At 31.2% G+C, this 12,274-nt stretch overlaps 2 protein-coding genes across 2 annotated transcripts; one reads left to right on the plus strand and one right to left on the minus strand.

The window, feature by feature from the left end:
• Window positions 1–1,285: 1,285 nt before the first annotated feature.
• Window positions 1,286–3,918, minus strand: LOC145572572 (jasmonate-induced oxygenase 4-like). Its single transcript, XM_081631538.1, has 4 exons — window positions 3,305–3,918; window positions 2,632–2,876; window positions 1,849–2,182; window positions 1,286–1,528 (listed from the first exon to the last, which is right to left on the minus strand). Exons 1-4 carry the CDS (start codon window positions 3,512–3,514, stop codon window positions 1,286–1,288), a joined length of 1,032 nt encoding a protein of 343 aa, XP_081487664.1. The 5' UTR covers window positions 3,515–3,918.
• Window positions 3,919–9,488: 5,570 nt separating this feature from the next.
• Window positions 9,489–10,861, plus strand: LOC145571319 (uncharacterized). The gene is made up of 4 exons (XM_081630376.1): window positions 9,489–9,686; window positions 9,754–9,893; window positions 9,984–10,193; window positions 10,288–10,861. Exons 1-4 carry the CDS (start codon window positions 9,489–9,491, stop codon window positions 10,859–10,861), a joined length of 1,122 nt encoding a protein of 373 aa, XP_081486502.1.
• The last annotated feature ends 1,413 nt before the right edge of the window (window positions 10,862–12,274 follow it).

Consider the following 12,274-nt stretch of genomic DNA (forward strand, 5'->3'; position numbering starts at 1 on the left):
CGGGTCAGGCCACTACGGGTCGCAGGTTAATAGCGGGTCAGTAATTGGGGGGGGCAACAAAATATCAATTAACATAAATATTGAACAAAGTTATTATTCAGTATATATATGAATACAAATTTATCTATGTAATTATTTATATATTATAGTATCTATTTTATTTGTCTATTAAATTGGAAAAACAATTTGACCCTATATTGACCCGACCCAGTAAGAGCCATGTCCATTAAAGGCCCTGTTTATTAAAAGCCCTTTAAACTTAACCCTGACTCAATTATCATTGGGCAACCCTACCCAATAACTAGCTCTAGCCATAATGGAAGCAGCAAAAGAGGGGACTTGATTGAAAGGATTGGTTAGTGTTTTGGGTTTACATCAAGATCATTTTATGGAGAAATGTGATAGTTTGAGTACAATATATACTTATCTTTGACCAAGAATTAACTTCATCATGGGAGGACTAATTACACTATATGATGTGAGATATGATTTCCTAAGAAATGAGAAAAGGATTATGGCGAGCAGAGGTGGGTATCTGATAATCGTCCTCCTAACTTGTTCACCAAGCTAGTTCCACAACCAAGTTTCAATATTTTTTGGACTAGCTTAGTAGGTGCTAGATGTTGTTAAGTGCCTTTAGGGGTAACACCTACTTAAGTTGAGTTACGGGAGTACGTGTTTATCATATACAAGAGTATTATGTACGCTCTTTAAGTTTCAATCTATCATTATTGTACTAATTTTCTTCTTGAAGATCAATACGTACAACTTCCTCTATGGACGTAGCTTACTCATTGATAGTGAACCACGCACATATATCAGTGTGTTCAAGCTTGTTGACTCACTCTTTGTGGATGTTCATCAAACACCGGCCTAAATAGTTACCATTAGAGTACTAAACTAGCTAGCTAGTATTGCGGGGAAGCCTATGATGGAGAAACCACGAATTGAAGGTAAGTAGACATATATAGAATTTTTGCACGATTTTGCACGTACTTTTTGGGCTAGGTATGTAAATATTTAATTATTTGCCTCCCCACAATTAACCACGACCTCAAGAATCAAGATGAATAGATGATGTATAATAGAGTAGGACTAATCCATTATTACAAAAGGAGGATAAAGTAGTACATACCGATTACAATTAATAGCAAGAAAACAATAATATAAAAACCAAATCAAAATAAGACACACTCACAACACAATTTAAAATTAAGTAGCTCATCGTTGTGACCAAATCAACACACAATGATCCAACATTCCAACGTGATTAATCTAGAAATTTTTAGTGATTAATCTTCACAATACTGATAGGCCTTTCTCCTGAAGGAATAGATTGTGTGTAAACTTGGCCATAATCCTTGAGACTTTTGTATAACTGCGGCCTCTCTTCATTAATAAGTTCATCTAATGGTCCAATCTCTTTATCCGCGCTTGGAATGAAAAGCATGGCTAAGGAGATCCGATCATATTGTGGGTTTACCACCGCCTTGTGGGTTGGACTCTTGAAGATGCCGTTACTTGTTATCTGCAAATAAATATAAATATTTGGTAATAGCTAGTCAAATGTCATATTGTGTGTTTTGGAAGTGTAAAAAGTTAATGTTTCAATTGATAATGAAGTCAAATGGTTAATTTATAAATGAAATAGGTCACATCTCTTCACCTTTACAAAAATAATATTCAATAAAAATGATTTTAGTTTAATAAAAGTAATTTAATTTTGGCAAGATAATTTCAGTTCAGTAAAAGTCATCTCAGCTGAGTAAAAATAAGATGGAGTGAAATAGGCCTTACGTTATAAATGCAATAAATAAGAAACACTTGAAGTTGTTTTATGATCCTTACCTCCATCTGATCACCAACAAGGATGGTGATGGCTTGAGGGATGACGGGAACACGAAACCAACGATTATCTTTGAGAACTTGAAGACCTTCAACCTCGTTATCTTGCAAGAGCATGGTAATGGCAGTTCCATCACCATGAGGTTTAAGTCCAACAACTTGATCCGACATCGGACATCGAGGGTAAAAGTTGAACCTTGCAAATGTCATATCTTCATTCTCATCTCCCCATAATGCAAGAAAACGGTCTTCTTCTAGATCCAAGGAACGTGCCATAGCTTTTAAGAACGTCCCAAGTATCGTTCGGTTCGTCTTTGAATATTCATGCAACGTTGTCCTGTGATTTATTATTTGATTAATTTTCAATGTAATAAATTGTTAGTTGCTTCATATCTTTAGTACAATAAAACATATAAGCAATTTCATTAAAGATTAGAGTAACATGAAAAGTAATTTAGTTATCAAAATTCTTACAATAGCCTCTAGTATAGCTTGAAAAATGACAATCAAAAGGTTTGATACATGAAGCTTTATGATTGGTTATATTTTCCACATAAGCATTTTTTTAGCTTCTTATCCTCAATATTTATCCTCAATCGGTGTAATTAATGTTAATTTATCCTTAATATTTCTTTTTTTAGATTCTTAGCCCTAAGGGTTATGTTTAGCATTTTCCTTTTCTTAATGTTCAAAATATATAAAATTCATTTATCTTAGTTTTTTAAAGTCTCGATTTAATTAAAAGATTAGCAACGAACTAAAAATTGTGGATTGATATAAAATTACCTAAAATTTTCGGGATTTTTAGGCCAAAATTGAAGTTGGCGTTTGTTTTCGGGATAAACTTGGAGATGAAGCTTGTCATTCCAATTGAGACTTCCACGTTGAACAGCATTTGTATTTCCATAACCTTCCAAGTCTTCTCCCTTTGAGGAGTACTTTTCCTTTTCTTCAAGAGGCAGTTTGAAGAATCGTTTGCTCATTTCTCGTACCTCGTCTAGTATTGAAAGTGGCATACCATGATTCACTAGCTATAACACACAAATTTAAACACATAAATTTCATATATATTGTTCCACATATATAGATAGCGAGCTTATTGATATTAGTCATTCTACTTTCTAACGCAAGGAACCTAAAATCGTTTTTTTTTTTTAATTTAAATTATGGAAATTGAAAACTTACAATGATAACCAATAAACCCTTAGTAAGGGTGACGTTAATCATATTACGAAGTACTTCTTAAATCTTAATACAACATAATGTTTCCTTTATGGTACGTATTATAAAGTGGCTATTACGTAGACATCGTCAATGAAAACATCTAGTATCATAAATACGTATACGAAAGATATGCTTAATGAAATTAATGATGAGCCAAAACTAAAATGAGCAAGTGTTCAAGCATATATTAAAGGCAGGCCAATTATTAATTAGGGTACGTATATAAGTGGCAAACCTGAACACAGCCCCATGAACTAAGAGAGGAGCAAAGCTTTGCAAGCTCATCAGGAGACGACGATGAGAGGAGAGAAAAATCAATCGTCGGAGCATCCATCAACGTAGGAGGGCCATTGCCAACTTGGTAGTCATCTTCGGGCTGTATGTAGCCCTTAGGCACCACACCGCTTTGGAGTATCTCTTGCACAGGCATAAGAGTAGGAGCCATTTTATGTTAAAATTGGAACAAAAAGTTTACGCAAATGAATTTAATTTATAGGACTATGATTTTGAAAGCTAAGGCTGTGATATGCAAATGAGATGTAAGAGGCTCAGTTTATATAATATGGTTGATTATATACTGTAGCAATTAAAGTGAAAAAAAAAAAAAAAAAAAAAAAAAAAAAAAAAAAAAAAAAAAAAAAAAAAAAAAACTTAGATTAGGTAGTATGAATTCTTTTATCATTAAAATTCCATTTGATGACTAATTATAAATTAATTATATGATGGTATGCAAAAATTAACTACAGTAATTTATGTTGCCTTGGGAAGCTAAGTTGTCACTTTTTTTTTTTTTTTTTTTTTTTTTTGCATATATTTGTATTTTTTAGGACAAATAATATTAATAGCCATAATTCACATTTTTCCCTCATCATCCAGGCCTGTCAGCTCTAAGGAGAATCATGCATATAGATTGTTTATAAGGAGAAACTCTCAAAGTTAACAACTCATCTTAAAAATTTCTCAAACTATTAGCATATATACGCACCCATGCTATTGAAAAGACAACCTTAATAGTTAATGGGGGGTAAGCTAGTAGAGTAGATATGTTAATTTTACGCCAGTGATTTATGCATGTAGTGTTGTTTAATTTCTATCATCTCGTTACTCAATTAAGTTAAAAGAATGTACCTATATAATTCTACACCAGTAATATATGTAGTGTCATTTCTATCTTCTTGTTACTCAATTAAGTTAAAAGAATGTACCTATAAAATTCTACACCAGTGATATATGTAGTGTCATTTCTATCATCTCGTTACTCAATTAAGTTAAACATGTATTGTTATGCTATGAAACATCCTAATCCAATATGGATACTATTACTATTCTTTAAAATGTTGCGTGTATTGTACATCTAAAATAGTACGTACTTCATATCTCATCAATTTCGATCCAACTTAGGGAGTACAAGTGTACATCACTACTACAGCTTTAATTTATCATACGCTGATACGTAATTAAGCCATCTTTCGCTTCCATGTTTTAGTGTTCATAAATAAATACTTGTATATTGTTGCAATGCCAACAAGAAGAAAAAATGTACGTCGAAACAAAGAGTATGTTTTGGTAGATCGGAGAAGAATTCAACTCGTATAGTTTTCAGGAGGAAATCAAAAGGCTAGTATTTGCGTAAGTAAAAAGTGGAAATTGTCTCTTATGGTATACTTGCTACTTTAATTTGTATTAGCTTAATTTCAATTCAAACTTAATTGTGCTATGACTTTTTTTTTTTCTTTTTTTGAAGCCTTTTTGTGCTATGACTTTAACTCCTTTATTAATCTAAAACAAGTTTCATTCCAAAAACTTATACTTCCCTCAACCTTTATTAAACATTTTATATTATTTTGACATAAAGTAAATTGGAAATGTCAATGATTAATGTATCCCCGTGACATAGACTTGAATTAATAACATATTTTTCAAGGAAGATTTCTTCAGGCACCAACTCAGCATGACATAGCGCTTTCGATAAGTAAGGATTTAATGAGTGTTTAAAGGTCGTATTTAGTGTGCTAAAGCTGCTAATTGCTAAACTAAATAGTTTGTCATTATTGTCAACCCCTAAAACCTCATGCATGAGTAAATACTTCTTAAATTGGCAAAATTTTCTAGCCATAAATTGTAGAATAATTATTCATTCCATGATTTTCCATCCTCCGCAAAACTGAACCTAATATGTTTGACTTACAATTTTTTTAAAACTTCGGTTTCATTCATAATACTCTATTTTTGTGGAATTACTATAGAACAAATTTAAATAAGATACTGGTAATATTTTTGTTACGTCTGTTTCATAATAATTGTAACATTTTTTCATTTGCTAAGGATACACTACTCTTTTATTATTTCTCTCTCACACTAACCTCATTTTTATAAATATTTTATTACTTTTCTCTCTTACAAATTCTACTTACAATATATTATTATATAATTTCTCTCTCCAACTAACATTGAAATATATATCAACTGGCTAAACTTTATATTATAAAATTCTCCTTATAGTTCAATTCATACCCTATAATTTTCATAAAACTTTACTCTTTGTACACTATTATAGGCATGGACTTGTTGGATGAATTAACATGTACTTCATTATTTTTAATCTGAACATTTAAAATTTTAAATTATTCACACATGTATCTGCCTTTAACTGTCTTTTATATGATTTACACTTTAAAATTGATATAATCATACAAGATAGTATTAAATTATTAACGGTATGAAATATAATGCGGCATGCTCAGCTCATATGTAAACTCCAAAAGTATGTTGCAATTCTTTGGAAAGGCAAATCAAATATAGAATTTTAACTTTTTTTCTTTCCACACTCCATCACCTCAAAATATAATGGATAAGAGATCAAGAATAAACTCTATACTTATTTCATAAAAAAAAAAAATAAATAAAAGAACAAATATCAATAATATTTATCAACTCAACAACTATATACTAAAAGACACACCAACAATGACATGTGCCATCTCCTAGTGTGTCGTTGTTTTTTTTTTTTTTTTGATAAAATTTTATAAAATAAACAAATCTTATACATAAATAATTTCATAATCTTATACAATATAATTATTTAAAATAGAAAAGATTTGTCAAATCAAACATGCTTATTAATTTAATCAAACAAATGCCCTAATTTATTTTTTATTTTAAAAAAAAATTCAGATATTTTTGTTGTAGATGGAGTCATTAGAGATTATCAGCACAACAAAGTGATTGAATGGATCCAAAAACATGGTTAGTTGAAACTCTTCTACTCGTCATACCTCCAAAGGCCAACATTTCATAGGCTTTTGTACATCAAGATGTCATTGATGTAGCGGTTGATCAGTCTGATGCAGCCACTACAGAGGTTGCTGCAACCACTGCACAACATGCTAAAGAGACTGCACAAGCCACCGAAGAGGCTGTTGTAGCTGTTCCAGGGGTTGAGGTTGCATCTGTCACATTAGAGGTTTTTTTTTAAAAAGGAGAATTTTCTAGGGTGTTACATTGTAGCTCAACAAACCACTGTTGTAGAGGTGTTGGGAGCTGCTGTAAGGTTGCTGGAGTTTTAATTTATGTCATTGTGTTGAAAACAACCGTATTTCACTCGCTTAGAGTTCGTTTGGCATCATTGTGGTTTTCTGTTTTTAGGTTTTTTGTTTTTTAAAATCATATGATATATGTCATATAATGAATTAAAAATTAGTCAAACTTATTAAAATCATGATAATTTTGAAAACTGACAACAAAAAAATAGAAACATCTTTTTCTTGTTTCTTGTTTCCTGTTTTTGGTTTTTGGTTTTCAAAAAAACATAAAACTAAAAACAAAAAACGATGCCAAACACGCCCTTAATTGACTGTTTTTATAATGTGAATTGTTGTTTACTTTCTAATTTGTGGTTTTTTATACCTGATTTTTATTAATAATTTCACTAGTCTCCTAATTCTCTCAAAAACTAAATTAGTCAACTTTTTAACTCACTTTAACAAAGTTAGAACTTACGTTGTAGAATTCCCAAATATAGATCAAAATAGAATTTCTAGAGCATCTTGTCATGTTCCGACTCATTTTCTTAAGTCCTTTGCACGCAGCCTATTAGTCGACATTTCGACAATGTCTTTTCAAAATATACTTTTGAAGAGAGATTACAAAATATACTTTTGAAGAGCAATTACAAGTGTTTAAAGGTGTTGGTTAACTATACAAGTGGAGAATGTTTTATTTATAGGCATTCATCCATCCTTCAACCTAAATCTAGAAGGTTCTCTAACCTCTTTAAATGGAGAACTCTATAAACTAACCTCTTAGAAGGTCCTACACTGGGCTACTCTATTTACTTACAAGGAAGAGCCTAGATACATTCTACTATATACAAGAACAACCTTGAGTATTCAAAAGACATATATCCCCTCTAGAATACTTTACATGCGACCCTCCTATATATTTCCGAGAACCTTGCTTCTAGAACCAAACTTGTATTTCTGGACATCCTCCTCTTAGAAATCTATTACCACCATGGTTTTCCTCAGCCAAAATTCAATAGACTTAATAATTTGGGCCCATTTAGAGCTTATTTGCTCCTCTAAATGGCCAATTATTATGTTGTTGTAAATGTAAATGGATGTTCACTATGAATACAATGCAAATGCAATGTAAAATAAAGCTTTATAGGAGAAGATTCTACCAAGGCACCCATAGGCAACCCCTAGCCATGACTACAATATGGTTTTCTAGTGATCCATTTGACGTCTAAAATTGATTATCGAAGGAGACGATCCATGACAACCCGCAAACAATTTCAATATGTTGGTTATTTAGTTAGTGAAAGAGTTTATTAGGGTTGCACTAATATGATACCATATTGGGTTTGTTTAATTTTGCATTTATTCTATTCAAGAAATGAAATGGTCAGAGAGAAGACAAAACAACAACCTCTTAGGAGGACATATAAGTTCATTAGGCTAATATATGAACAAGTATTGTTTATCAAGAAGTGCGATTTTGTTATCGAGGTTTAGTGAGGGTAGTCAAGTAATATATATTCATACGTATTTGTTGTTGATGGGCTATTAGATGGCTAATTTTGTTGCCAATTATTATTAATCCATAATAGTGGACTTGATGTTTTTTGTTAATTGGTGCATTAGCTAGATGCACGCGGAGTACGGAGATTGCGGTTAAAACTAGTTTTTTTGCGACATAGTTATTAGAATCTCATTTTTAAATCTTAGAATTTTACAATTCATAATGTTTATATTTCGATTTACATTCTATTAAATTTTACATATTTCTCTTAACCAGTGAAAACCTTATGTTGTAAAAATGGTGTCTAATATAATAAGAAAATTCGGTGTTGCTTGATTAATCACTACCTTTGAAAACGAATTCCATCGCAACTGGGGTGCACGCACAATTGTAATCGCTAGATCGTCCCATAAACTTACACACAACTCTCATACTAAGACACTTCAGAGTAGGTGGAGTCAAACTAAACTTATGCCTAAAAAACAAAATGTGTTTAGCCTATAAAGTTATTTATAAGTATAAATTGCCAATTATTGGTGTTTAGTGGGCAAATAACCATTTTATGTTAATAATTTGACTTTTGACTTATAAATTAAAGGTTTTTTTTTTTTGAAAAACTACCTTTTAAACTTCGAATTTTCCGAAAAACTACCCTAAAAACAAAATGTTGTAATTAACTAGCTACCTTATAAAGTATAAAATGTTGTAATTGACTACCTCCCACTATGATTACACATTTGACTTTTATTTCCTGGCATTGACCATGTCACGTGAGGGTCACGTGACCCTTTAATAACTTAATTCCCCCCATTTCCCCAAATTTTTCCGCTTTACACCAACTCTTTTCCTTAACAATACAATTACTCATATTTTACATTGCTTATTTGCAACCCCTTTGATAATTATAAAGGCTAAATTGGTGTAAAGCGGGAAAATTTGGGGGAAAAGGAGGGAATTAAGTCATTAAAGGGTCATGTGACTCTTACGTGACATGGTCACCCTCGAGAAATAAAAGTCAAATGTGTTAATCTGGTGGAAGGTAGTCAATCACAACATATTATACTTTATAAGGTAGTTAATTACAACATTTTGTTTTTAGGGTAGTTTTTCGCAAAACTTGAAGTTTAAAAGGTAGTTTTTCACAAAAAAAAAATACTAAATTAAATATATTCAATAAAATTTGAATTTGAATTTTGGAGTATGCATGTTTTGACATCTGATTAGGAATAAGATGGAGGCGGTGACCATATATCTTTTTGTTAGCAGATCTAAATCTACTTAAAAGGGATGTCTCAAATAATTGTCAATTCCTCACGAATTTCGGCCGTAGCTTAATAAGTCAGAAATGTGTTATTTTGAGCTTTAATGGAGAAAATTAATAAGTAACAAATCTAACCATGGATAATGCTCCAAATTGCAAAGGTGCTGGAGAAATCATTGAGAGTAGATATCCATGGATCTATTGGACAACTTGTGTTGTCCATACTTTAAACCTTGCTTTGAAAAACATTTGTGCTCCAAAAAATTTAGATTCTAATCAAGAAACATATGATGAGTGTCATTGGATTACTGAAGTTGATGAGGACGCTATTCAGGTGAAAAAACTTCATTATGACTCATAGTATGAGATTGGCCATATTTAACAAATACTGTTCTTTGAAGTTACTTGCTGTGGCTGATACTCGTTTTGCCTCAGTGGTTGTTATGCTTAAGAGATTTAAGCTTATTTGTCGTGCTCTTGAAACAATGGTAGTAAGTGAGGAATGGACGAGTTATAGAGAAGATGATCAAGGTAAGGCTAGGTTTGTGAAAGAATAGGTAACAAGTGATGCATGATGGGAGAAAGTAGATTACATTGTTGCCTTCACTGGACCTATATATGACATGATTAGGATTTGTGATACTGACAAACCAACTTTGCATTTAGTGTATGAGATGTGGGATACTATGATTGAAAAGGTGAAGCTTGAAATTTATACTCATGAAGGCTTGCAACATGATCAACAATTTGACTTATATGAAGTAGTTCTTAAAATTTTGGTATCACGTTGGGCAAAAAGCAACACCCCTCTTCATTGTTTAGCTCACTCATTAAACCCTAGGTATTTTACTCCATTTATTACTTTAATTATTTTTTTTATCTTTAAATATTTTGTATTGCATTCATAACACTATGAAATTGATTTTATTTTCAAGGTTTTATAGTGATGCGTGGCTTCATGAGGATCCTAATAGAGTATCACCTCATAGAGATGCAGAAATATCTGAAGGGAGAATTAAGTGTTTCAGAAAGCTTTTTCCAGATCCTCAAGATTTTAGACAAGCTATGGAAGAATTTAGTATGTTTTCTTTCAAGTCAGGAACATATACGGGTGGAGAGAACTTATATTGTAGAAGCACCATGGATCTTATACTCTGGTGGGCAAGTTTTGGTTCATCTACTCCTATTATACATGCATTGGCTTTAAGAGTTCTTGGACAACCTTCTTCATCATCATGTTGTGAGCATTGGAGCACATACAATTTTATTCATTCACTAAGAAGAAATAAGTTAACTCCACAACGAGCTGAGGATTTGGTTTATATTCATAACAATCTTCGACTTCTATCAAGAAACACAAATGAATACAAAGATGAGAAAACACGGATATGGGATATAGGTGGTGATCAATTTGATAACATGGAAGAAGGGGGATTTCTTGAGTTTGCCGAGCTTTCTCTTGATGAACCAGAATTGGAATCTGAGTTTTGTTCGAATGACACTAATTAGACCAATTAGATTTTAGTACTTTTATCTTTATCATAAGCTTTTCAGACTTAAAAGATTAAGTATTAGTTTGTTTTTATTTCTTGCAATTAGTTATTTTATTCTAATTAAATGGCTTTTTAATTATTATTTTTCGTATCCCCGTTTCCCATAATTTTAAAATTTTCGTTTCCCCGTTTTCGTTTTCCGTTTCCGTGCAACCTAGATGGAGAAAAACAAGCTCAATGGAAGCTTTAATGGTGGACATGGTCACCCTTATCTTTTGGGATTGATCATGCCCTAAAGTCCAACCTTTTTAACAAGTTTTTTCGTTTGATTTGATGGTGGTGTTAGTGTGTCACCAATGGAGACGAAGGAAGAATATATATGATGTTAGTGGAAGGTGGAGTCAGAGAAGATAGTACTCCGTTTCAAAAATGGTGGAAAAGGTGGTGTCGGTCGAAGGTCGTAGGTGGAAATCAATATGCACCCATATCCCTATGGCCTATGGGTACCAAGTACTTTGATATATAATTTTACTAGATGAATCCCGTGCGATGCACGGTTTGTTTGAATATATATATATATATATATATATAGACACATACACACACAAACACACACATATTTAATGTATGTGCTAAAATTTGTTATATATTTAGATAAAATTCATAATATTTAAAGATAATATTTTATATTTAATTAATATAAACTTAAAAATCTCATTCGCCAATTTTGCTTACATGGCATTTGAATTATTTAATTTTAAAAGAAATTAATAATCTCTTATTTTAATGTCTACAATTAAAATTTATAATCCTACTTTGCGCATTAAGAAAATTAAATCCTACATGACTCTCTAAACACTCGGGAAAAAACTTCCCTTTATATATATATATATGTAATACCCCGTATTTTTAAAACGTATTTTTTAATAAATTAATTTGTATTTCTCTTAAAAAGGGTATTTTAATAATTTATTTCACTATTTGAATTTTGGAACAAAAATGATATTTGAATTTTGGCGCCAAAAGTATATTAAAAACTCAATTATTATTTTTTGGATTTTGGATAATATTTATCATCCATTTATTTTATTTTAAAAGCAGGATTATTTATATATATTTCGGATATTTTAACTAATCAAAAATATATTTTAATTATTTAATTAGGAGGTCCGAATTTCCTAAATAATAACCTATGATTTTCGGATTTTCTAAGTGTAGAAAATCTGATTTTCTTAGTGAATTTATTTAGTTAATAATTGGTATTTTCTTAATTAATTATTTTATACAATATATTTTATTTACACAATTATTTTTAATTCCTTAAATCTAGCAAAATAATTTCCTAAATTCTACATAAGGGGTCCTAAATTTTGAGCTATGGAAGCTCAAAATATTCGGCCACCTTGGTTGATTTATGGGTGATTTATTT

Source organism: Chenopodium album, chromosome 12 (assembly GCF_948465745.1).
Source record: "Chenopodium album chromosome 12, dcCheAlbu1.1, whole genome shotgun sequence".
Taxonomy (NCBI): domain Eukaryota; kingdom Viridiplantae; phylum Streptophyta; class Magnoliopsida; order Caryophyllales; family Amaranthaceae; genus Chenopodium; species Chenopodium album.

Excerpts from the sequence above, each read along its gene's own strand:
- LOC145572572 (XM_081631538.1), bottom strand. The coding sequence starts at position 3,514 with ATGGCTCCTACTCTTATGCCTGTGCAAGAGATACTCCAAAGCGGTGTG. Across the intron at positions 2,877-3,304 it reads GTTCATGGGGCTGTGTTCAG|CTAGTGAATCATGGTATGCC; the intron begins GTTTGCCACTTA and ends TGTGTGTTATAG. Across the intron at positions 1,529-1,848 it reads TTGTTGGTGATCAGATGGAG|ATAACAAGTAACGGCATCTT; the intron begins GTAAGGATCATA and ends ATTTATTTGCAG.
- LOC145571319 (XM_081630376.1), top strand. The coding sequence starts at position 9,489 with ATGGATAATGCTCCAAATTGCAAAGGTGCTGGAGAAATCATTGAGAGT. Across the intron at positions 9,894-9,983 it reads GATGATCAAGGTAAGGCTAG|GATTTGTGATACTGACAAAC; the intron begins GTTTGTGAAAGA and ends TGACATGATTAG. Across the intron at positions 10,194-10,287 it reads GCTCACTCATTAAACCCTAG|GTTTTATAGTGATGCGTGGC; the intron begins GTATTTTACTCC and ends TTTATTTTCAAG.